The 27,235-nt window shown below is 43.7% G+C and overlaps 1 protein-coding gene across 1 annotated transcript in view; it reads right to left on the reverse strand.

Annotated features, from left to right (window-relative positions):
* Positions 1 to 463: 463 nt before the first annotated feature.
* Positions 464 to 27,235, reverse strand: part of Kbtbd12 (kelch repeat and BTB domain containing 12) — a 73,543-nt gene continuing 46,771 nt past the window's right edge. Inside the window, exon 6 of the mRNA XM_021659212.2 lies at positions 464 to 1,424. Coding sequence (XP_021514887.1) covers positions 1,231 to 1,424 — 194 coding nt within the window. The 3' untranslated portion in view covers positions 464 to 1,230. The remainder of the gene's footprint in view (positions 1,425 to 27,235) is intronic.

Raw genomic sequence — 27,235 nt, forward strand, 5'->3', positions numbered from 1 at the left:
AGCCTTCTGGGAGTACACCTGGTGGGATCCTCAGAACTTCCACCTAGGTGTCAGATGTAAGTTGCGAGCGGCTCCAGTTTGTTTGAGCTTGCCTCTCCTCAGGGAGAGGCTGGAACTTGGAGAGTGCATTGATAAAGAGCTATCTCCAGGCAAGGTCTGCTACTCTCTGGGAAGATCCCAGGTGTCCACTGTGCTTACGTAGGAGCTCTTGTAAAGTTGTTGGAGAACAGCCACCGAATAGATTTGTTGTATATCCAGAACTATGAATGGAAGCAAAATAGACGGCTTTCCACATATAATTGCACATCACCCCTAACGTGTCTGGGGAGTGCTCACTGTCCCCTGCTTGGGCTGGGGTAGCTCCACTTCACCCTCCCAGCCAGGGGAGGGATCTGAAGAAAGCAGCAGGTAGTCAATAGATGCTTCTTCTCTCTTCATTCAGAGCCTGCTCTGACCCTGGGTCCCCACGTTCAGTCGAATCTGAGGAAGGTTCTGTACAACTGAGAGCTGGGTAGAACCCCTTCCCCCCCCCCCCCCAGTTCAGTCTACACAGCCCGAGGGGCCTCTCTGTGTCCAGGAATGCTCTGTTCACTGTGGCCCATGGCAACATCTGGGTTCCAGGTATGAACATTTGGCCACAGCCAGGCCCACAATGGGTACTGCTGTTGTAGGTCAGGGCAGTTCTAACAGACAGACTGAGAGAAGTCAAAGCTCCAAGAGAGATGGCTCCTCTACCAGGCCAGGCTCATGCTCCTCCCCTTTTCAGGCTTTGGCCACCTAGTTATAACCCGTCTCTCAGTGGCAAATCCAGTATGCAAGCAGTGCAGCCAGGCTGGACTAGATGCCATAAACATGCATTAGTTTTCCTATTTTAGGACTTTTACTTGTCTTTTCTGGTAACCTCACCATCAAAAGCACCCATGGGACTGCTGGGCAATGTTCTTTAGTCCTCAGCAGAGCAGAACACTGCCCCACCCCCCTGCATTTTGTCCTACCTTCGTGAATCCTCACTGTCTGCCCTGCACTGCCATATCTACTTTACCAGGCTGGGATGCCCCTGAGGGAAGATCCTGTACCCCTCATCCCTGCCACCGCTTGGTACTGTTTTACACAGAGGCTGCTAAGCATGCAACGAGAATGTCAGTGCCATACAGTGTTCTGGGTTTTGCATTGAGGCCTGGCTGCCAGGCCATGGCTCCTCTAGCCATAGCTTCACCAGCTTCAAGTCCCTCATCTTTGCCCTCTGTGGTCACCACCTTCCTCAACCAGATCTGAAGGTGGTGGGATGAGGTCCCGGGGGTTCATTCTAGCTACCAGGCAGACGTCATAGCTGTCATGCATAAGGACATTGATGGCAACGACATTCCACTGGTTCTCCCAGGGGTCCAGCTCCAGAATCTCTTTGGAGATAACCTCGTGGCGATCTGAAAGGCAGCAAAGTAGGAAGACAAAAAACATGCATGTGTTAAACTCAGAGGCTATCATCACTCTATTCAACTGATCCTCTTTGATGGCAAGGAGTTAATGAACAAACCACTGAATATGGCAGGGTAGGACAGTGAAAGACATGTGTCCTGAGAGTATGGCTGGAGAGATGGCTTAGCAGTTATGAGCAGCTCTTGAAGAGGACCCAAGTGCAAGTCCCAGCAGCCACGCTGGGCAGGTCACCACCTGTAATTCTAGTTCCAGAGGATCCGATGCCCTCTTCTGGCCTTTGGGGACACCAACACGTAGATGGCACACATATATATACAAACAGACACTCACAGTACATACAAAATGAAAACAAATAAACCTTTAAAATTATTTAAGTATTGACAGAATACTCTGCTGTCTCCTGTTGGAAGGATCTTCTGAAGCTGTGGAGCTGTCTTGATTTCTATGTGCACAGGAGGAAGCACAGCCTGAGCAGTGTGGCTTTGCCCTAGCCATTGCCTTCCCTGGATATACAGTGGACAGATACTGACACTCAGCCAGGATGCGAGCAGGAAGCACACAGCATAAGAACCTCGGGCAACTTGAGAACTTAGTAAAGGGGGCTTGAGAAAGCTGTGGACAGGGTTTAGGAAGACCTGTCATAGATGCCACAGTGTTCCTTAATGTGACAGCAGGGGCCCACAGTCCTGCAGTGGGAGGCTGCAGCAACTTCCAGATGGTACTTCCTGGCAGGAGCTGATGCAGGTAGACGCAACCACACTTGTCAGGGCTGCAGTGCGGGGACAAACGTCCTGGGCTCTGTATGTCTTTATGTGATGGTCAGCTAGGCACAGCCAGGAGGAGCTGTAGGAGGAAAGAAGCCTAGGGTAATAATGTCCCAGAGGCAGGGGATGAGACACAACATTCAGGGTCATGAGATAAAGATATTAGGTGTTCATGCAGTGGAAGGCAGGAGTGAGGGGACAGATCAGGCTTTTCTCCAAAATTCAGGCGTCTGTCTTTACTGTCTATGTTTTTTGTTTGGTTGATTTTTCTACAATTTACTTTTATTTATGTATATGTGTGTGTGACATGTGTGTGCATAGAAGAAACTATCAGATCCCCCAGATATGAAGTTACAAGTGCTTGTGAGCTACTCTGTGAGGGTGCTGGGAACTGAACTCGGGTCTCCTGCAAGAGCTATGAGTGTTCCTAACTGCCGTTACCTCTCTTCATTCCCATAATATTTTCATGTTGGTTTTTCCATACTCTTTAATTATGTAAAGATATTTTAAAATACCTATTTTTTTCTTTTACTCTTTTTATGAAAATCTTAACTTTGTTCCCCCCCCCAAGGTGTTTTCATGTAAAATATATGAAATATAAACAAAAATTTACACAACTATCTTATGGATAAAATGTTAATTATGTTAATTTTCTAATAGCAGACTTTCTTTTTTTTTTAAGAAAGAAACCATTTTTTTTTTTTTTTTTTTTTTTAAGAAAAAGGCTCTTTCTGCATAAAAGAAAACCTCTTTGAAAGAACTTCAGCCTGATACTGGTTCTGGCCAGCAGGTGGCGATGAAAGCAAAAAATTAAAAATGCAGGCTTGCTTACTTTATTTAGTCAATAATTTATTCATTGTCTCATGGACGTGGGAATTCCTGGAACCCAGGGCCTCACACATGCTAAGCATTGAGCTCCACCCCATTCCTGAATACTTTTCTGAAAATCAAGTCCTTTAATCTCCAAGCATTTGTTCAGTCTCTTGTTCTTCCATTCACTAGTTTGGACATCTGCTATAAGCCCTCACTTTGCTGGACAATGGGCCTCAGTACACACCTGTCAAGACACAGCTGGCTCCTGGGGCAGGCTGCCTTTCCTGGAAGGGCAGCCTGGCGGCTGTGTGTTTGCTCCTGTATGCAGCCATGACTGATAGCTCCTGGGTCGTTATGGATTCAAGGTACAGAGAACTGATTTGCAGCCTGGCACCAAGGAGTGGTGCAGAAAGTGGACTGGCTTAACTGCATTCATTCTTACTGAGATTTTAACCTGGAGGGAATGAGCCATATCACTTGTGACTGAGAACTGTGATTGCCTAGATTCTACTACTCAACCCTTTAGAAAAGTCGCCAGCCCCTAGTGAACATCAAGGCCAGAAGGTTCAAAATGGATTATGTACAATATAGGGAGAATGCACTCAGGACAAACTCTGTGGAGCCTCAGTTCCCCAGGTGTGGAGAGTCCAGCCAGGCAGGTATCTCAGCTCTTCTCACTCAGGCCTGCTCATAGATTGGGTCTCTACTACAGATCTGCACAGATGCAGTCAGTACTGAATGGACAACAGAAGATTGAGGACAACCAGGCAGAGGTCATCAGAGGGGGAGGTCATAGGTCCAAGGAGTGAGGAGCACAGGATGTGAAATCTAGAAGGGCACCGGCCTCTCTGGTGTGCTTGGAACATGGAGACCAGGAACTGTTCTAGTCTGTTCTGAGGCAGGTAGGTTGTGTTCTTCATCCCTGCATCCCTGTGCCCAGGAACCCTTCCAGTCCAATGCACAAAGGCATCGGAAGTATGCGTGGCTCGCACTGAAAGAACTTAACTAATGCAGAAGGAAGGGTGGGCAGACATATCCAGTGAATACTTCACTTGGAAAGTGGTTATCTCTGGACAAAATGTCCTTGCGCTGTGCCTCATTTTCATTCTCTGTAATGTTGGCCTCAGAGAGTAGACTCAATGGTCATATGAATGGCTGCATGTACTTCATAGGTGAGCCCCAAGAGCAGTGCCGGCACACGCCAAAGACACACTTAGTATGAACATGTCAACCCTCCATGTCTACTGGTTCTGCATCTGTGAATTCAACCAACCCTGGATGCACTATATGCGAAGAAGGCAAATGCCTCTGCGTGAGCATGCAGATTGTTCCTTCTAAGAACTATTTGCACAGTGATTAGACTGTGCGAGCTCATACATGAAATGTGGAGGCACTTCTTAGACTGTGCGCCACGACTCCACTTGTGCCAGTTGTGAAAACTTTGGCACCAGCAAAAGTTTTATAAATGCCCAAGGACAAAAAAAAAAATGGTTCAGAATCAAATGTACATTGTACTTAAGGCATTCTGGCAGTGTGGCACTGTGACCTCATGGCTGTCCTGGTTCTAAACACACACACTGACAGTGGCTTTGCACTTACCACACCACAGTGCCTGAAACCCCAGCTCAGATTCAAGACTGTGCACTGTGTGTTAAGAACTGTATGGTTTTTTGCTTGTTTGTTTGTTTGTTTAAATCTTGTCTTTTACCTTTTATTTTCTTTACTTCTTTTTTCTCTCCCCTCCCCCTTTTTGAGACAGGATCTTTTTAAAATGAACTTTTATTTGGCTGGTTCAGTTGTTGTCTTGGAGGCTTATCACCTCTGTCTGCTAACCTAGACCTAGTCCTAGAAGCTCCTAGCCTCTGTACAATCTAACACAGGCCTAGAATGTTTTTAGCCTCTGAGACTTACTGCTGAATAAGCTCACCCTTGTTCTTACTCCTTTGTAGCATTCTGGGCTTTCTGGCTCAAACTCCTCTCCCAGCTAACTTGTCCAATCTGGTTTCCTTCTCGGCCTCTGATTTGCTTGGTTGGCCTCAAACTAACTCCAGCAATGTCTTCTAATCTCCTGGATCCTTTTCATTTTCTGGTTCATTCTGTCTTCACCTGAGTTCTCTCTCTCTCTGCAACTGTCTACTACTGTCCTGTACTACTTTACTCTCTCAGTAAAAAGTCCTCCTCCCTCTCTCTGCATTGACCATTAAGTAGCTTCCCTTTCCTCTCTCTTCTCTTGAGAGTTGGGCATATCTTAGTCTGTCAAATCTTTCTCTGATTCATCACCTTTTCTGCCACTCACTTAGACATCACTTTCAAACATGGGTGTTTCCTTCGACAAACTAACTTCACCTTCATTGTTTGTAATTGTATCACTACGCCTGGATCTAAGTGTTTCTTTACCTGAAACTTGCTGTATACTGGCTGGCTTTGAACTCAGATCTGCTTGCCTGTGTCTCCTGGGTTAAAGGCATGTTTCAGCCTGATTCCAGCTGGATCACATAGACCTAGAAGGTCTTTGGATGTGATCTCTTGCCATAACAATCATGTTCTGAATTAACATTACTTTGCAGATCTCCCTGTGTAGCCCTGAGCCTTGGCTGTCTTAGAACCTGTTATTCAGATCAGGCTGGCCTCGAACTCACAGAACTGCATCTGCATCTACCTCCTGAGTGCTGCAGTTAAAGGCATGCATCACAACCATGCACAGAAGCTCCAGGGTTTTTATTGCACACACAAAACTGCTTTTTTAATTTTTAAAGATTGATTTATTTTTAATATTTGTATGTGTATTGTGCACCCGCATGTGTGCTTGGTGCCTAAGGAGGTCAGAAGAAGGTGTTGAATCCCCTGGGACTGAAGTTACAGACTCCTATGAGCTGCTCTGTGGGTTCTGGAACTGAAACCCAGGCTTTCAACTAGAGCACAAGTACTCTTCACCACTGAGCCAACTCTCCAGCTTAAAATGTCCAGTCTTATAGAAACACAGTTGTTTAATTTGGAATAAAAGACATTTACTATTTTCCTACTGTTATTCCTCAGCGTGTAAGACATCCATGATTGTCCTTGGGTTGTAATATGTAACACTATTTGATTTTTAAAATGGCCTATTTTGATTTGATTTGCTGACTTGAATTCCCTTTAAAAAAATCATTAAATGACCTTTGGTTTGGGATTAGGACAGAATTTCCAGCAATTTCAGAATGGCCTTAAACATACTTCTGCCATTGTATTCTCTGTATTTATGCAAAACAGCATTGATGTAAATACAGTTTGAACATTGACTGTACAATGTTGAAGATTCTCCATGTGGTGATTAATTTCATCAGCCTGACAGGACTTAGAGTCACCCAGGAGACAAACCTCTGAGCTCCTACAGTGGGTTGGCCGAGGACAGAGGATTTACACTAAACGTGGGTGGAGAAAGTGAGCTGAGCTCTAGCCGTCACCTCTCGCCTTCCTGAAGCAGACAGCTGATGTCGCTGCTGCACACTGCCACGATGGACTACACCCTGGATGGGAGCCGAAGCAACCCTTCTTTCCTTAGTTGCTTTGTCAGGCATTTGATCACAGCTGTAGGAAAAGTCACTAACTAGTGCACTTCATGACCCCTTGCAAGAGCTAATTCTTCATGCAAAACCCAACAGCCACATCCATCTCATAAGCAATTTTACCTTAATCTTTAATAATAGATGGTAAAATTATATGTATGCCAAAAAAGGGTTTGATTTTTGTTTTTGTTTGTTTTTAAAGAGACAGGGTTTCTCTGTTTAGCATTGGCTGTTCTGGACTTGCTTTCTAGAGCAGACTGGCCTGGGACTCACAGAGATCCGCCTGCCTCTGCCTCCCTGAGTGCTGGGATCACAGGCGTGCGTCACCATGCCCAGCTCGAAGAAGTGTTTTAAATAAATGTCTCTATGATTTGCTGTAGGTAAATTTTGATTTGTGTACCTGTTTTATGTACTTATACCTAGGGTCATGTAAATTCTCGGGTGAAAAAGGGCTGCAAGTGGAAAAGTTTAAAAAGTCCTGGTGTAAAGTTTACAGATGTGTGCAAACTATGCAAATTGTTATGTCATATAAGGACCTGAACATCAAGAGTTGGGCATCCACAGGAGTCTGCAGTCCACCCCGCTCACCAAGGATGCCGACAGAGAAATAAGATGGTTGCTGAGAGAAAATCCAAATAAACCCTCCACACTCACTTGTCCTTGGCTGATTAAGAGTCATTATTTTGGGGTCACACAGATGGGCGACATGCCTTAGCTCCCCACTAGGCGTGCTGTGTGGAACACCTTGATGTGAGTGGTGGTCACATCAGCTTAGCTACTTGCAGCGATTTGGAGGCTGCTGATTACCTCTGGCTCCAGCAGCTTATGCACCCAGAATCCTTTGGTTTCTCCCCTACCCTGTGTGCCTGAGCACCTAAGGTCCTCCAGGCAAGAGGATGACTCCTCATTAGTCAATCCCAGAACCCATAAACGCCCACATCTTCCTTCGCTTGAGGAGCAGCCCGGTCCTCTCCAGGCTGGTGCTGACTCCTCTTCAGCTTCAAGATGGAGCCTCACTAAAGCTCTGCCTGTATTCCTGATGCACAGGACCTTGGCTCATTCCTAATGCTTCCATGCTAAAAAGACACGCAGTACAGTCATTAGTCATTAGGATCGTTAGTCAGCCTCTATCACTGTGATAAAATACCCAAGGCAAATAATTTATAAAGAATAAAGGTTTACTTTGCTCATGATCTTTGAGGTTTCATCCATGTTTTTTTTTTCCCTTGTGATTTTGAGGCTGAGCTGACAGTACAGCACATCATGGTAGGAGCACATGGTGGAGGAAGCTGTTTACTTCATAGCAACTGGGAAGCTGGGAAGGCAGGGCTTCACAGTCCCCTCCAAGGGTACCCAAGGATCTGGTGACAAGAATAAAAAACTGACCAATAGGCCTTATCCATCCTAGAGGTTAAACCACCTTCCAATATCACTAAACTGAAGACCAAGCCTTTGACATACAGCTTTTGGGGCATACTCCAGATTCAAGTATTAGAAAGGACACAGCAAGAGGTATGGGTTATACACCTCAGAGATGAGTCTAAGATGCTTGGGTTTTCTGCCTTCACATACAGTTCTGGCTGGACTAGTACTGTGTAGCCCAGACTAGTTTTAAACTCATAACAGTCTTCTGCCTTAGCCCCCCAGGTGCTGGGATTATAGGTCCATGCCACAGTGCTTGTCTGTCTTCTCATATTTCTTCATGTAGAAAGCAGACATGTGAGTTCCACAAGCCATCTTCCCTGCTGGCTGATGTCTTCCTTGTTTGCCAGTGTGGCCAGATCTCCACAGGGTCATACAGCTACTGAGATGGCTCAGAGGTTGTGGGTATCTTGAGACTTGGGTTTTGTTTTGATGGGCTTTGGTGGCAGAGAATTTCTACACTCCAGTGACCACTGATTTCTCATTTCTCTCTCCCTGGGATATTTCTGATGCTTTGTGTTTACTACTGGGAGAACATCTAAATAATTCTTATTTTTCAAACTGGAGGGATTTTTGGTTCAAACAATTAACTTAAAAGTTGTCCCGAAGAAAGAATAAGGAGATACTGGATACAGTGTGTTTTAATTTGGGTTTCTATTGCTATGATGAAAAAACATGACCCAAAAGCAAGTTGAGGAGGAAAGGCTTTACTTACACTTTTATACTGCTGTTCATCATGGAAGTCACAACAGGAATGCAAACAGGGCAGGAATCTGGAGGCAGGAGCTTATACTGAGGTCACAGAGGGGTGCTGCTTAATGGCTTGCTCCCTGTGGCTTGCTCAGACTGCATTTTTATAGAACCCAGGGCCACCATCCCAGGAATAGCACCAACCACAATCGGCTGGGCCCTCCCCCATTGATCTCTAGTTGAGAAAAATGCCCGACAGCCAGGTCTTACGGAGGCATTTCCTCATTTGAGATCCACTCCTTTCAGGTAACTGTAGCTTGTGTCAAGTTAACATAAGGCTATCCAGGACACAGTGATACAGAGGGTAAGATAGGATGACCCTTTCCTCCCAGAAATACAGACCAGGCTGGACAGAACAAGACCTTGTCTTTAAAAAACTAAAAAAACAAAACAATAACACAGGACTAAATTCATATAAGGACACTTTCACTTGTGCAAGGTTGTCTGAGGTGAAGAAAATGACTACCTTAATGGGCACTATTAGGTACATTAACTGTTGAGATAATCAGCTAGGCCTTTGGACAACCATCTAAGAAACAGTCACTGTTTTCTCTATTCATATTCTAGGTAACAGGACCAGATGGAGCTAATTAACTTGCCTATTGTAACACTGCTGTGGGAGCCAGACAGCATGATCAGTAAGTTTAATCACAGAAACACAGAACCCTGTGCCAAACAAATAAGAGCACGCACCCACCCAAACATTTCTAGAGTGTATACATTAACTAGCCCTGCGTCAAGGCAAAAGAAAATCTAAATAGAGCAGGAATTATAGAAGGTCAGATTTCATGGCTGAAGGGCAAACAACAGGATCAGGATGGGGAAAAACCATGTGAAAGAGGCTTCCCGATGCCACCTGGGATCTGGTGTGGAAGGGATGGCCAATAGTAAGCAACACTGTTGATCATTAGGTGCAACAGTAGCACGGGGTGGGGTGGGGAATTAACCGTCCATCCAATAAAAGATGGCCACTGAAGTTTCGATAAGTGCAATGCCCAATTATTACATCTCTTCAAAAGTACTTCTGACAAAAGAGAAGGAGACTGAAATATTGGAGTATAGACTGTTGGGGGATCCCAACATCAGGGAGAGTGAAAGAGAGATGTCACTGGTGAACCGCAGCCAGGATAGCTGAAAGGCTTCCATAACGGGTCCAGTCTGTATTCTCATTCTATACTCTAAATCCACAAGGTAGAGCGGACAAGCAAGCGAGTGTTTACAGGAGCATACATGGCAGTCAGCGGATTGTTAAGGGCAATGGCCCATTGTTTCAGCTACCCCTCCAGGGCATTCTGTTTCAGGGAGCAAGTGAAGTCACGCTTGGCAAACAGTACAAGCTTTAAGAAAACCACTAAATACATTAGTAAGTCATTGTCTAATAACTGGTCTTTTTTAAAAAAAAAAAAAAACCTTACTCTACTTTAGGACAATGTGTTTTTCAAGGCCAGTTTGGTCAATTTAGTGGGAACTTGTCTTCAAATAAAAGGCGAAAATAAAAAAGACGAGTTGGTGATATAGCTCAGTGGTAGAGCAACTGCCTGACATGCACGAGGCCCTTGGTTCAGGCCCCCGAACAGAAAGGAAGGATTAGTATGACTTTGATGGAATTTATATACTATAATTTTAGATCGAATTGGGAAGGGTTTACAGCTTAGCAGCGACCCTAATTAGAAGCTAATTAGATATACTTCTCAATCTTGGGAATAGGGGAGGCTTTATTATCTTTTGAAATCCCAGTGACTACACTAGCTGCACGAAAAACAGGGAGTCACGTTGGATTTCTGACCTCAAACCAAGAACTTTGAGAAGTGTGACAGAATCATTTGCAGCAAGCTAAAAGCTGCTCTTGAGAGTTCCTCTGATGCTGTTTGCGGCTCCTTCTCTGTTCCCTGGTGGGGTGCTGCATTCACATATTTCATTGTTCATATCCTCTCACAGATGCCCTCCAGGCTCTCTTCTGAGTGCTCTGACACCATTTAGAAGATTCCCGGAATGGTTCAAATTTCTCCACAGTCTGTCATTTCAAAGTTGAATACTGTTTTAACTAAAGGCTTGTCTAGAATGTTTAAGATTTTTCAGCTCAGGGTGGAGAGATGGCTCAGGAGTTAAGAGTGATATACACTGCTCTTGAAGAGGATCCAAGTTCAATTCCTAGCACCAAGCAGGTGGCTCACAACTTCTTGTAACTTCAGCTGCTGGGGATCTGGTTCCCTTTCCTAGTCTGTATGGGTATTGCATCCAAAGATGTACACACACACAAAATAAAAATAAGTAAGTTAAAAAAGTAAGCTGATAGTCAGGCATGGTGTCTCACCTCTGAGTTGTAATATGTACGTATTAATGTGTCTATCTTTGATAATAAATTTTTAAAGATAAAATGTGTGTATGTGTGTGAGGATTTGAATCTCTCCTTCCACCATGTGGGTTCCAGGGATTGTACTCAGGTTTTTAGTCTTGGCGACAAGGACAGGCTACATTATCCCCTGACTAGCTTTTACATTTTCAGCATTATGGATAGGTATACAGTTTCTATAACTTCTACTTCTGGGTCACCTTCTGAGTGCCAGACAGGATGCCTGGCCCAACATTAGGCTGTGGGATATGGGTGCAGGAGGAGTGAGCATTGCACTGCCTCAGCAAAACCAGGAGAGGCGTGGCCAGGATGACAGGAGTCCGGCACAGCTGCCTTCATCCTGTTTGTTTCTCCTGCAAGCTGAAACAACTGCTCCTTCTCCCTGAGACTGTCTTGGGAAGTGTTTTTTTTTTTTTTTTAATTTTTTTTTTTAGCACGGCCACACACAAGATCTGGGTTTCTTTTGTTTTTACTGGGAAGAGGGTCTCTGAATGTAGCCAGGGTCAAGTGAATGTAGGCTGACCTCTTAAAATTGCAGTCAGTGGCCTTTTCTGGATTCATTCCCCATCTTTCTCATGCTGCTTTTAAAAACTGCACAGTGTTGCCATTTTCCCAGGAGTCCTCTATTCCACTGACATGGGATAAAAATCACTGTATTAGTTGTTAAAAAGGGAGGAGGGTGGGTGTTGAAATACAAAGTGAATAAACTGTAATTAATATAAAAAATTAAAATTAAAAAAAGGATAACCAGACAGGATTTCCCTCAGAAAGAGGGTGCGCTGTGACACACCTTTTTTGTGACCCCAGGTTGTCACCATTTCCACCAGGTTGGCTTGGCAGCTTGGTTCATCCTCTTGGTGTCACTCTTGGAACTCTTCTAAGCTCAGGGCTTGGAGAACAGGGAAAAGGGGCTGGCATTTGAGTTGACCTACTTAGGATGAAATAAGATCACACTAACAAGGAAAAGAAGCGGGAGACTGAACCCCATGTCAGCTCTTTTCAATCCAGCTCATCCCCAAAATAGATGAACCACATACAGCAGCCCCCTATTCCCCAAAGGAGTCAGGCAAGCCTGTGCACCACACCTCCAGCAGCCAGGGGTTCAAGAACACTGTCTCACAAGAAAATGGGCTTAGCTAGCCCAGGGAGAAAATTCAATGTGCGCATGAGTTGTGAGGTGAATAAGTCAGTGAAAGCCTGCGAATGTGGCAGGCTGCCTTGGGATGCACCCCAGGCTTTTTAGAGCATGCTCTGTGCTAGGGAAGGTACTTTGGTGGAAACATCGGGGACCATTTCCATCTAGATTTTACTCTTTAAGCTGACGAGTGTTTAGGGATACCATGCTGTTTTTCACTGATTTGCTTATTGCTGGATTTTATTATAGGAATAGTATTACTATTTAAAAATTTTAGACTTATTTTTTATGTTAAATATGTGTATGTATGTGTGGTGTGGTGTGTGTGTATGTGTGTATGAACAGCACCTACAGAGGCCAGAAGAGAATGTTAGGTCCCTAGAGTGATAAGCTACTATGTGGGTCTTGGGGACTGAACTCAGGTCCTCTGAAGGAGCCGTACACACTACTCAGTTCTGAGCCATGCCAGCCCTACAGGAATATTACTGAGGACCATTCCCATTGGGTATGTAAGGCATAGCTTGTCTCTTCTGTGCTTAATTTTCCTTCATTCAGTTTCTGTTCTGTGTTACTGTTGTCAGTGCTGTGACCGAACACCTAACAATAAGCACGAGGAAGGATGTTTTCTGAGCTTAGGGTTTGAGGTAAGGCAGGCCATCATGGTGGTGGGAGTGAGCAGTGGCTTGCTCTGCTCAGGTGCAGGCAGACGAGGAAACAGACTGAGAGCAGGCTGGGCTATAAACCAACCGGAGGACTGCCCCCTGGGGACCTCATTTCTCTGTGTAGACCAGTGTTTATCAACCCTTTCACAGGGGTTGCCTAAGACCATTGGAAGTATCAGATACCTACATTACGATTCATAACAGCAGCCGAACTACAGTTAAGAAGTCACAATGAAAATAGTTTTACCATTGTGGGTCACCACAACATGAGGAACTATGTTAAAGGGTCACAGCCCTGGGAAGGTTGAGAACCACTGCTCTAGACCCTCCCACCTAAAAGTTTCGTAGCCTCCCAAAACAGCACCGGTAGCTGGGGACCAAGTCTTCACACATATGAGCCTGAGGGGAACAGCTCACAGCAGATGATAATATAGGCTTGTTTCAATTCCCACCTCACTGTGTGCTCTGCCTTCTTCCCTGCTTGCGAATGACCCTGAAGAGGGGAATGAGGCATCTTACTGGCCATGCTGCTATGACCTACTGGGTGTGTGAAGAAATAATGACGAGTCCAGGCTACTTTGGCTTGTTCCCAGTCAGGGATGTAACCTGTTCTTGTGGTGGTGAGGAAACTGCCTGTCAATGAAAGCAACAAATTAACCAAAGCTGGACTCAGGAAGAAGGAGGGGGCAAGAAGAGCATCAGGACAGGCATGACCAGCAGGTGACAGCCTGTCCACACGAATAAAAGAGTAGCAAGTGCTGTACAGGTGGAGTGGAAGGGCTCCGGTCTTCATGATCCTACAGGGCACACAAGATAGGAGGGTGGGTAGCAGCATTCTTGCTTTGACTGTACATTTAATTAGTTAAGGATTTCATCAAATTGAAAGAATGCACCGGTAAAATTATTTTGGTCAAGGGACAATTAGCATTCCATTAAGGGACTGTAAACGAATTCCTACCTTTTCTAAGTTTATTTGTAAGGATATGGGATATGATGAGGTTTTATTTTTGTTATTTGAGACATGGACTGATATGTTGTCCTGGCTGGCCTGCCTGGAACTTGCTCTATGTAGATCAGGCTGGCCTTGAACTCACAGTGATCTGCCTGCCTCTACCTCCCAAGTGCTGTAATGAAAGGTGTGGACTACATTGTCCAGCGAGGAGTGTTTCTATAGAATCACAAAGAAGCCCTGAGAGGGCAAAACAGGGTCTGGGGGGATGGCTCAGCAGTTACTCTTCCAGAGGTCCTGGGTTTAGTTCCTAGCGCCACGTGGCAGCTACAGCTGTCTGTAGCTCCAGTCTCAGGTGCTGCACTCTTTGCGCTGCTGAGTGCTATTGCTCTTTGGCGTTTACCACAACTTGTTTCTCTGCTTACCTCCTTAAGGTCCTTTGAGTTGTTCAGTTTTAGAAATTATACCTTGAAAGATATTCATGCACAAGTTTTTAGATTAGCATTCTTCTCTCCTCTTGGGTAATTACTGACACATACGCCAGGTTACAGGGTAAGTGTATTCTAGCCTCGTTGTTTTCCGGAGTGGCTGTTTGAGTTTGCACTCTCACCAGGAATGCGTGGGAGTCTGCTCTGCTTAATATTCTCCTTATGTCGAGATTTTCTTATCAAATAATGTCTTAAACTATTCAGCCTTTCAGGTAGTGTAGTATCTCATGGTGACTGCAGTTCACATTTCACTAAGGAAATGGTGCTGAACATCTTATTTCAGACTTTCGTGTCTACTTCGGTGAACAGACTGTGTTATTCTTATGTCCACTTACTTATTTGGGTATTTTGTTTCCTTATTTGTTGGGTAGTTAGGCTTGGGGGCAAGTGTCACTGAGCTACTCAGCATCAATTCTGAACACTATCCTTACTTCACTCAATTACATACTTGTTAACTATCAATTTGCTGGCCAGGAATTGGGGTACACACCTTTAATTTCAGAACCTGAATGGCAAACGCAGTAAGTTCAAGGTTAGCCTGGTCTACACAGCTGTGGCTACCTGATCAGATCTGGTCTCAAAACAAAGCAAAGTAAAGCAAGATAACTTGCCACATTTCTTTGAGAGTATTTATAAATGTTTATTTATTTCTCATTGGTGTCCTTCTTGTCACCAGTCCCACACTACCTTAATGACTGGCTTTATATCAAGTCTTCAAGTTGTACAAACTTGCCTTATTCTTTTGGCTTGAAATAGTTTTGGCTACTCTAGCTCCTGTTGTTTCCCATAGATATTTGAGAAAAACCTCTATGTGCACAAGCAGTTTGAACAGGATTTTGATTAGAACTGTATTAATTTTAGGTCAATTTGGAAAGAGTCAACAACTTTACCATAGTGAGTCTTCCAGCACATAAAGCTGGAAGCTCATTTGTTTAGCTCTTCCCAGACACAAATCCTCGATGTATTTTGTTAGATTTATACCCACAGAGCCATTTTTTTCAGCAGCTCCCCCCTCCCGCCTTTTGCACACTTGAGACAGGGTCTCATGAAGCCCCAGGTTTCAAATGTTCTGTGTAGCTGAGGATGATGGTGAACTCCAGATCCTCCTGCCTCTGTCTTCCTCGTGCGGGGATTGCAGGTGCAGCACCGCTCCCTGGTTCATCTTATGACTTTTGTTTGTCTGTTTTTGTTTGTTTGTTTTTTGTTTTTTCCCCCAGATAGGGTTTCTCTGTATAGTTCTGGCTGTCCTGGAAGTCACTCTGCAGGCCAGGCTGGCTTCAAACTCACAGAGCTTCACCTGCCTTTGCCTCCTGAGTCCACTAAAGGCGTGCACCATGAAACCTGGATCAACGTTTGACTTTTAACCACCTATGCACTTAGGTTTACATTCAGTTTCTTTTCTTGTTTTGAAGCAGGGTCTCACCATGTACCCCAGGCTAGATTCAAACTTGCAGTCCCCTGTCTCAGCCTCAGCGGGTTAAGGGGTATACCATCACCCCCATCATCAATCTGACTTTTGAACATGGCATATAGTTAGATGAAGTTTGTTTAGCCTTATAAGCTTTGTCTTTTAGTTAATCTAATTAGACCACAGACAAGAGAATAATCAGAAATGTATATATAAATAAATGCATTTTCTAGTGAATTTTGTTTATAAAACACAATGAACCTGATTTACCAAGGTTGGGCTTTAGTTTCTAAATCCCTGGTTTTGACTATTATATTTGTTGTAATACTAATGTGCTTGAGTTTAGGTCTAATTAATTTAAAAAATCTTTTTATCCTTTTTCCTAACTTTGTTTAAAACTGTGTGAATGTTTTCTATTTCCATTCTTAAGCTATCTTGAGGTTTAAAATCCCATGTCCTAGTGTAATTTTCTGGTCGTATTTTAGTAATTGTTGTAAGGTTCATTATACATGCTGTGCTGTACACAGATGGCCATTCTGAATTAACATATTGTCATTGTAAGTAGATTATAGGAATCTTTTTACCGTGCAAGTCCCTTCCCTTCTCACAGAGAGGGAGATGGGAATATTTAAAGTATCTTAGTTTAAATTATTGAAAGGGAGAGAAATAGCCCATCACATAAACTCAGGGATATTTATTGTTTGTGTTTTTCTTCATTGACTCCCAAGGTTCCTGGTCTCTCAGCCACTTTACCTTTTATTCTGGGGCTGGAGTCAGAGACTTGCACGTGTCAGGCAAGTGCTACCACTGAGCCAATGCCTTGTCCCCCACGTTTCTCTGTGGCGTCGCTTGGTTTTCATCTTTAGGAACAGGTTTCAAGGACAGGTCTGTTATGACAAGTTCTATTTCCTTCAGGTAGGGAGTGTCTTGGCTTGGCTTTGCTCTGGTTCCTAAGTAGAATCTTTGCTTCCTACAGGTTTTCAGATATTTGTTTGTCTTTAGTCCTCTGGGAATTGTGTCCTGTCCTTGGCTTGAGAAATTTGGCCATTTTAGCTTCTGTTCTCTCCCATATTACCTTCCTTTCCCTTGCTTCGTTCATGGTTTTTCTTTGCTTTTGGCATTAGTTTGCTTATAATGTGTCGGGTGTGACTCCCTGACAGGCCTTGATAGCTCACAGGCTTTGGGAACAGTAAGCTATCCTGAGTTCACCTTGAAGTTCCTCCGCATCTCCACTTCTAAGGAGCATGCTCCAGTCTAAACAGCTCAGTTAGTTAGCAACTTCCCTATTTTGCCTTTAGTTAAGTCCTTCAGGGCTGCAGCTAATAAGAGCTTATCACCTAACTGCATTCAATAAAAAGAGATTAAATGAATGAAATTCAACAGGCACCATCCAGGGTATTAATTATCAACCCTGAGAGCATATTACACTAACTTAAAGTCTTTTTACGGGTGATGAGATGGCTCAGTGGGCAAAGGTACTTGCCACCAAGTCTGATAACCTGAGTTAACCAAGTCTGAGTTCATCCCTGAGGCCCCCGTTATGTAAGGAGAGAACTGATCGCCACAAACTGTCCTCTGACCTCCACATACCACACACACACACACACACACACACACACACACACAGAGTAAACAAATATAAAAACAATCTTTGAAGATCTTTAAATGATATCGGCCTCCATACCAAATACTGTAATTTAATTTGACAGGCCAGCCTACTATTTAGAAGCAGACTTTGGGGTGAGACTCTGTATGTGACTCTGAATCCCCAATTCCTGTGTGTCAGTTTCTGCATCTCCCTTGTAGGCTGAGAATAAATGAATGAACTCCTGCATGGTGCCCAAAGCTGCTGTCAGCTCCACCAGCATCAACGTCAGTCTCATGCTGCACCTAATGGTGGGAGAGCCCATGAAGAACTTCCCAATGTGTCTTCTGCCTGTTGACTTGAGTTTGTTCTCTGCAGCCATCATAGCATCACACTAAGACTGGGCTAGACTGCACTAGACAGGACAGAAGGATGTAAAGGAAGTTCTGCTGGGAAGTTAGGGGAGTCAGGCGAGGTAAAGGAAGGGACAAAACCGAGGTGGGAATGTTGCGGGGTCCCTGGGAAGCTGAGGGTACAAATGCTCTGTGAGCTGAAGGCAGAGCAACTCAGGCTTGGGCTCTGGATGAAACCTAGGCAGCCGGGGATGGGCTGAAGGGAGACGTGGCAGGTCCTGCTCCCTAGCATGCCTGTAGAGCTTCCTTGTAATCCCGGAGGGAGGGAGTAGCTGCGGGTGCACCGGAGGAGGGATGACAGGTCCTGCACCAGAAAACCTTGATGAGCTGAATTCCATGTCTTTAAGAGCTCGAGGTTCCCACAGAAGCCCGAAGTCCAAGCCCATAAGGCCCCTTGAGAAGCAGGGCTCCTGGGTCCCAAGCATAGGCAATGGAACCATCTGCAGTCCTTAAGGTCACAACGTTGTCATTCTGAGAGCTGCAATGGGCGTCTGCCACTAGATGTCGTGTGCCACCACAGTCTTCATCTCTGGGATGTTTTTCTGCCTCTTCCCATGCAAAGTACAGGGTTTATTTGGGGGCTAATGATCTTTTGAAACTAGATAGTAGGGTGGCCACACAAACTTTGTGAATATGCTAAAAAATCCCCACTGTTTTTTTTTTTTTTTTCACTTATAGGGAATGAATGGCATATGAATTATATGCACTAATGCTGCTTTTGAAGGGAAAAGTAAGAACTACCATTCTCCTGCTTTGGGGTTTGACAGTAAAGAAGAATTGAGCTGAAGTACCCATAGGGAGACAGTGTGATGGTCACTCCCTCTTGTCCCTTCCTTTGATCCTGGGCCTCTGCAAACCCACTTCTGCCTTCCCTGGGCATTTCCTATGAGAGGAAGCATGGGCCAGATGATCTTTGGAGACTGCCTTCTCTCAGAGTAACGCTTTCATGATTCACTTTTGTTAGAGTACACATTAGCACCCATTTTATTGCCAAATGCTATTTTGCTGTGTGAACAGAGAACTTTTTATTTATCCGCTCATCAGCTGTTAAGCACATGGGTTGTCTCTACCTCCGGCCTGTTACAGCACTGCACTATGGGCTCTCCTGTATGGATTTCTGCATAGAGATGGCGTCCCTTATGTGTGTACTGGGGACCAGCTGCTAGGTCACATGGGCACTGGTGGTTTGACCCTTTGAGAAAGTGCAGGCTATGTTTCACAGGAGCGTCCCACTTACTCCCCCACCAGTGGTGTGTGAGGATTCCAACTTCCCCAGTCCTTGTCAACACTTGTGATTATCTAGCAGCGTTTGTGACAGCCACTCTAGTGGGGATAAAGTGTGACCTTACTGTGATTTTGATGATGTCCAGCACTTGGCCGTTGGTTTCCATTCATTGAAGAAGTGTCATTGTGTTGGCTTCCCAACCCTGAGCTGAGGATGGACCCCAGAGTCTTGCATTTGCTAGGCAGGTGCTCTACCACAGAGCCAAATCCCCGGCCCCATTGGAGAAATGTCTATTCAGTTATTTTGTTGTTGTTGTTGTTTTTTGTCAATTAGAAAGTTAGTGATTCTTTCCTTACACGAAGAACTACGGGCAGCTGAGGAATGGTGGGAGTGGGAGAAATAGTCTTCCCTGGGGAAGAACACACCAATTGGTTAAACAATACCAAAAGGTCAGCCCTGAAAAACATACATACAAGTAACATTATACAGATCGAGCAGGTTGCGCTTATGCATTTAGGAGGGGTATATGGAAGGGTGTGGAGGGAGGAAAGGGAAGGAGGAAATGATGTAATTAGGATCTCAAACAAATGAAAGAAATACTTATTAAAAGTTGATCTGTCTTTCTGTTACTGAGCTTGAAGATTTCTTTATGCAATCTAGATATGGCTCTTATTTGTCAGATATATGATTCGCAATCTTTCTCTTGTTCTGTCACTTGTCTTTTTTAGCAATGCTTTTAGAATTACTCGCCTGTTCATTGTGTAATCCAAAGCCACAAAGATGCCCACATTTCCTTCTAAAACATTGTAGTTTGATATTTACATTTTTTTATCCTTTGAGCTCATCTTTGTATGTGGTGTGAGATACACTCACTCTTTTTTTGCATGTGGCTATCCAACCATTTCTGTACAATTTGATGGTGAAAGACCCTTTCCCAATTAAGCTATCTTAAAAGCTTTGTGGCAAACCAAGTGACTAGAATAGAAAGAGGTCACTTCTGAATGCTCCAGGATCTCCCGCTGAACTGTTCAGTGTAATTTGCTGGCACCCCACAGTCTGGACTGTCATAGCTTTGAAGTGAGTATTTGGCTCTTATTATGAAGGTCTCATGCATTTCCATATACGTTTTTTCTTAATTTTTTTCATACAATATATTTGGACATGTTTTTCCCTCCCCCAGCTCTATTCAGATCCTCTTTCTGCCTCCCCACCCACCAAATTTTATGTTCTCTTTCTATCTTTCTTTGGGGAAAAAAAAAACCCACACAAAAAACCCCCACACAAAAATGTAAACCAAAACAAACAAAAACCACCAAAACAAAATAAAAGCCCCCCCCACAAAAAAAATCCATGGAGTTCTTCATTTTGTGTTGGTCAACTCCATTTAAAATTTAAAATGTCTTATTAACCTAACTACTTATTTGGCTTACTGGATGCTGGGGACCAAAACCTGGTCCTCCGCAAGGGCAGTGAGTGCTTTTAACTGCTGAGCTACCTCTCCAGCCCTGGGCTGTTATTATTAATTAGTTTGTGCTTGTCAATGTACAAATTCTGTGTGTTTTGTTAATTTTTTCCTAAGTATTTTATTTGGTTTGATGGCACTATATATAGACTGTTTTTTAATTTTAACATTCAGATTGTTTGTTATAAGGGCATATAAATATGATTTTCTGTACACTAATTCTGCGTCTTGCAACCTTGCTGAACTTGTCTCTTAGTAACAATAAGTTAAAAAACTTTTCAGAATTTTCTAAATACAAGATCATGTCATAGGTAATTAATTATTACTGTATAATCTGGTGTTTTCCTTTTCTTTTCTAATTGCCCTGAACGGAGCACAGTGCTGAAAAGAAGTGGCAAAAATGTGCATTGTTGTCTCATTTCTGAGTCCAAGGGCAAAGCTTTTGGCCGTTCACCAGTAAGTGTGAAGGTAGCTGCAGACTTTACAGAGGTGCGCTTGCGGTTCAGTTTCTTTGCTGAGTGTTTGATTATGGGTGGGAGCTGGGTTTTGTTGTCTTTTACTTTTCATCTGTTAAGATGATCATCCTATTTTTGTTCTGTATTCTATTTAACAGATGTGTTCTGTGTTATATAGATCAGTTTTCAGAGAATTAGCCAAAATTGCATGTCTGGGCAAATCTGGCTTGGTCATGATATATAACTCTTTTTGTATGTTGCTGGATTCAGTTTGCTAGTATTTTGTAGAGGAGTTTTACATTTGAAATTTTTGATTTTTTTTTGTGGTGTTTCTATGTGTGTGTATGTGCCATATGGACAGGTGAAAGTATACATGAGTGCAAAGATGGAAGCCTCAGTTGACATCATGTGTCCTCACACCCTCAATGGCTCTGCACCTTATTTTTTTTTTAAATTAACTTCTATTTTTTATTTAAAAATATTTAATTGTATGGGTGTTTTGTCTGCATGTGTTTCTGTGCCTGGTGTCCAAGGAAGCCAGAAAAGGGTTCTGGAACAGCTCCAGTTCTCCCCTGGAACTGGAATTACAGGTGATCATGAGCTGCCATGTGGGTGCTGGGAATCAAACCTTGGTTCTCTGGAGGAACAGCCAGTGCTCTCAACCACCGAGCCATTTCTCCACCTTCTTGTTTTTATTTCTAATTATCTATGTCTGCATGAATGTCTGTGTGTGGGTGCATGTATGTGAATGTAGGTGCCTGTGGAAGCCAGAAGAGGACATCAGCTCTTCTGGAGCTGGTGTTACAGGCAGCAGCGAGCAGCTTGATGGGCATATTTGGAATCAAGCTTTGGTCTTTTACAAGAGCAATACATGCTTTTAACCCTGGTGCCATCTTTCCGGCCCCAGCCTACCTTAGTTTTCAGATAGCATTGCTCTCTGAACTCACTGATTCGGCAACATTGGCTGGGCAGTGAGTCTGGGATCCTCCCTAGCACTGGGATTGCAGGAGTGTGCCTGGCCTCATACATAGATTCTGAGGGATCAAACTCAGGTCCCCAGGCTCACGTGGCAAGCACTTTACTGATTGTTCATCTCACTAGCCTCCTAGCTTTGATAAAAAAAAAAAAAAAAAAAAAAATAGAGTAACACTGACTTCACAGAATAAGTTAAGAATTGTCCCCTCATTTACTTTTGTAACAATGTGTGAAAGACATGTGTTATAAGGTTGGGCCTTGAAACAATGCTGGCTTCCTCAGCCCATGTCAGGGGGAGAAGAAAGCCTGCTGGAGAGATTCAGGATTCTGTCAAGGACTGTGAAAGCTCTGGCTTTTTGTAGTCTGTTCACTGCAGATTCTCGGGTGCTGATAAGACAGGAGACACCTGAGACACAGATGAAGGGCAAATATCCTTTGCTGCTGCTGTAGTTGCAGCTGCATGCCAACATTTTAGACGCCAGCCATCTCAGCTCCTAATCTCACAGGGCAGCCTGAGGAGGGCTACAGAGAAATCCTGGGCTTAGGAAATTCAAGACTTTTATGTGAGCGCCAGGAAGTATGTCTGCTCTTTGTTATGGAGGAAGATAATTCGTCTTCTAAGATCACCTGCTATAGAAAAAGTGCTTACAAAAATAGTTGAGAATGACAGCAGCCGGTGTCTCTGCCCAGAAGACACGAGACTGCCCCAGGATCCACAGAGACTGGTCTCCAGCTGACTCCTTCGTGCTCTCCCTGCCATTCCTCTTCATCCACTCTTGATTTGCATATTGTAAACTTTATTTGAGCTTTCCTAGTTTCACATTCAAAGGATAGGAAGAGTCAGATGACTTTACCCCTGTAATTCCTTGAAGAAGCTGTCCCTACCCACTTCTCTTCTTCCCACTTGGCTCCTTCTCCCAGCACTGACTCCAGCCCTATAAATAACGTTTTTATAACACTTCATTCTTGATTTCTCAGAGGAAGGCGGCTGTGCTTTCAATACTGTTTGAGTTTGTTCTCTGAAGAGTCATATGCAAGAAACTTGGTTTCCAGAGCAGTGGTGCTGGGAGGTGGGGAGCTTTTTAGAAGGTGAACAGACCCTAGGATTGGCCTCTTCAGAAGAGGTTGGCGAAGCTCCCATGGGGCCCAGAGTAGTTGAGTGCAGTCTAGTTGCTCATCCTCATAACTGCAGCAGTCAGGAAGCAGAGGCAGGGTCACTGTAAATTCAAGGTCAGCCTGTTCCATGTAGTGATTTCCAAGCTAATTCAGGATACATCCTGAGACCTTGTCTCACAAAACAAACTTAAGAGTGAGAATAGCTGAGTTACTTTGGCTTCCTGTTTTGCCATGTGACCTTTCCCTTCTCTATGCACTGCCAAGACACCATCTACTAAGCAGGGACTCAGCCAGGGTGCTCTCTTTTATCAGAGGCCAAATGATTGGGGTCACTTGAGCATGGACTTCTAGCCTCCAAAACTGTGAGCTAAATAAGCTTTTTCTTACAGGCTTTAGACATTTTGTGAAAGCCACAGAAACAGAAAAAAGATAATGGCATTGAGAACTCTTAGACTCCCATGTGGGACTTAGCTTTGTCTCTCATCCTTAACAACATACCTGTCTCCTTCCTTCTTTCTCATTTTTTCAGGACAATCAAGGTACAACATTGGTTAGCTCAACGTTTAGTTCTTACGTCATCTTAGCTGAACCTGTAAGAGCCAAAGTTAACTTGTAAGCCTCATTCCTGGAATGTTGGGGGCTGTGGTTCTTGGGAAATAACAAGCCACATGCTTTTGCTCCCATAAGCAAGTTTGTTAGCACTGGATATGCTTGACTGGATGTGGGTGGGAGGAATGTAGGCAGGAAATACATTGGGATGTATGCTTGTCCCTGGTTGGACCTGATGAGAAATACAGTGGTCATGAGGTTTTGCCTTTTTAAGCAAACCATGACTTGTGATCATTTCCTGGGAACCGAGAGCTGGATCTGGTCAGCATCCATTATCCTAGCCAGTATTTAATTAAAGCTAGCTTTAAATTTGGCTTAAAATTGTGGAACTGGTCTTTCTCTCGTGCTTTTCAGGGTTAATGTTTGGAGGCCCCAGTGAGACAGAAAACCGTTACACCAAAATTCTGCTGAAGCTGGGATCTTCACTCTGAGCCCCTCAAGAGGCTGGTAAGCCACCCTAGGAGTGTGCGTGCCTTGGGATAACTAACTCAGCTGACCCAAGGCTCCCAGGAAGTGCTTTTCACTCTGCAAACTGCTGAGGTGAATGGCTGCACTTGAATTTAATAGCAAGCAGTTTTTACAGAGGTCTCCTTTTGGTAAGTCATAGAATCCCTTTTAGCTTTCTGTGACATTTTTCTGCCTGGTTTCTGGATTCTGGCTCTGAGGGGGACCCCAGTCTGGGAACAGGAAGGATCTAGTGAGGTCTATGTACCCCGTTCAGGGCAAAGGGAGACATCTCATAACCCTCTGGTTACCTCTGGGACCTTAGCCAGTTTGTTTCTTCTGACCTATCTTGGAGCCCTGAGGATGCGTTGGTGACACGGGGGGAGGGGAATCACTGGACTCACAGAGGCCTGGACATCTGTCAGCATGGTTCCAACAAAGCCAATGACACTGGGGGCCAGACCTAGAGTTTGGAGAGGCCAAGTGTGGAGACATCAGGCAGTCCAGAGGTTGTACAAGGGACGGCTGAAACTGCCTCTTTGTAAAATTACCTTGATCACACTGGTGTTAAATTCCTGTACAACAGTAATTGTTAATGTCTTATGTTAATGTCTCAATTGTCTTATGTTTTATGTTGTCATTTTGGCTCTGTGTCTTGTCTTATGTTTGTACCTGTCTTATCTTTATGTGTTCTGACTTGGGACAACTGAATGGATCAACTACAAGATTGATAGTCTGGGTGCTGTTTTGAAGAGGTTACCCCAGAAATGGCAGAACTTTGTGGGTATGGGGTCTGATGGCAGTTCGTGGCGGGTCTAGGTGAGGCGTTGCAGAATGCAGTGCCTAAAGCCAGGCTTAGGGCTCGATGCGCAGCTTTGAAGGAAAGTCGTAGCAGTGTGTGGAAGCCTGCGGCTGGCTCTGCTGCAGTCACCCCATCTGGAGCTCCAACTTCAGCACCACAGCCTGTAACCGCCTACTATGGCAGATACCAGAGTGGCTGTCCCTTAGAATTACAACACGGAAGGAGGAAGGGAAAGTTCCGTCTATCTGTTTTATGTGTATAGAAGGGTCTGTGTTCTCTGACGTGTCTGTAAGTTTTGTTGCAAACATGGAGCTGAGGTAGAATAACATCAGGCTCGAGCTTGCTGTGTTCTGAGGTTCTTGGTTCTATTTTATTCTTTCTGCTGCCACCAGCTGCCAGCCACACAACTGCCATGTTTGCTTTAATGGCTAAGAATATATCTCTAAGCTTTCTGGTCACTGAGTTGGTTTAACAAGAATTCAAATGTCTTTTGGAGATGGATAATATTAAAGTTGTTTTATGCTGTTCTATATTATTGAAAAGCTGGCTCTGGAATTGTGTTATGGCTCTCTCTTTCTCAGACCCCAGAATGCTTTTAAAGTCTGGGTCAAGAACTGTAACATGGAAAAGAAAGTAAAGCGGAATAGCTAAAGGGATTATTGATTTTGTTTACTTGCCTAACACTATTACATAAATTTTCTATATCTCAACATTTGTTAATTTATTGGTTATGGTTAAAAATCCATAATATCTGTAATAAAAAACTTAACTCAAAACCTGTAACAAGAGGTGGAAAGTTAAAAATGTATGTATAAATAATCTTAAAGGAATCATTTAGCATGATTCATTTTGGGATATAAACAACACGTGGTCTGCCACCATCTTTATGCAGCCAAGTGGCTGGCAGCCATTTTTGCTAGGGTTGGAGAGGGCAGATGTCATATGGCTTCACTGCCATCTTTAGGCAGCCAAATGGCTGGCAGCCATCTTTGCTAGGGTAGGAGAAGTATATCACGTGACTTTACTGTCATCTTAATTAAAGGTAACCATGTAGTGTGGCCCAATCAAGGAAGAAATAACAGGTCTTTAAGATATTTTAGATTAGGATGGATTTTTGTGTAATTCCTGTCCTGAAAACAATGTTTATGAAAGTTAGCATTTAAAAACAGTGCTTGTTTGATAAGATATCAAAGTACCTCCATGTGTTCATATACAAAAATGTGCATTGCTGGCAGCCAAACTTTGTAACATGAGTAAGCCAGGTGAATTGGTTTTAAAGACATGAAGGGGTCATGGAGCTGGCTGGGATCTAGAAGACAGCCTACGTATGCTGCAGACGGTGGGGCCAGAGCAGCTTCCCAATTATGAATGAATCTCAGATACTGAACATTGAATTGTTTGCACTATTGGAAGCTTGTTTTTGCCTTGTGCAGCTTGTGGTTGTGCTTGTATCTTCCTCTTTAAATAAAAAAGGTACTTCATAGTTGATATTACAGGAGCACACAGTTGAGATATTTTAAGCTTTTTTTTTTAAAGGAAAATTTGAAGTTTTACAGAAATTATAAATTTTTAAAAACCAGAATAATTTTAAGGAACAGCTTTTAAAATATTTAACTTTATGAAGATATTTTATTATGGCATTTTTATTAGTAGTATGTAATCTTGATGAATAGATAAATTAAAAAGTTAAAAATTAGGGCCACAACTATGAGCACCAAGTACTAAATACCCAAAACTGGGATATTCCTATCTTAAGAGTCAACAAGACCTAAGCAGCTGGCAAAGAGTCTCTTCTTCCCCAAGGTCTATTCAGGCTAACAGAGACTGATTTAAAAATGAATGTCTAGAGCCAGATGTGGTGGCACATGCCTTTAATTCCAGCACTCAGGAGGCAGAGGCAAAGACAGGCAGATCTCTGAGCTGAAGGCCAGCCTGGTCTACAGAGCTAGTTCCAGAACAGCCAGGGCTAAATAGAGAAACCCTGTCAAAAAAAAAAAAAATGTCTAACCTTCTTGTCCTTGCTAACATTGTTAAGCTGTTGTAGTGAGAATGTTTGTTTCTTTAAAAACCCAGTTATGTTATGTGAATATGTTTTTGTTTTAATCGCAGGTGTGGGATATGGGGCTGCTTCAGATTCTCCACAGCAGCTAACTATAATTTGACTTGTGCTCTAGCAGGGGAGTGATTTTGCCAGATAGTTTACATTTGGAATTCTGGCAACTCCCGAGAGGGCCTGTGGTGGCTGCTGCTTTCCCTGATGCTGCCCTGGCTGCTCTTGGTTCCTGCTGTGGCTTTTGCTATTGCTGGATTGCCGTTTGCTGGTATTCTGACAAGGAAGGTCAGACTTGCCCCAAGAAACTCAACACCCCTAATTAGCAGGACGTAGTCTAAAAAGGTTTACACCCTCTTCTCTTCTAACTTAT

This window comes from Meriones unguiculatus, chromosome 5 (assembly GCF_030254825.1).
Source record: "Meriones unguiculatus strain TT.TT164.6M chromosome 5, Bangor_MerUng_6.1, whole genome shotgun sequence".
Lineage (NCBI taxonomy): Eukaryota > Metazoa > Chordata > Mammalia > Rodentia > Muridae > Meriones > Meriones unguiculatus.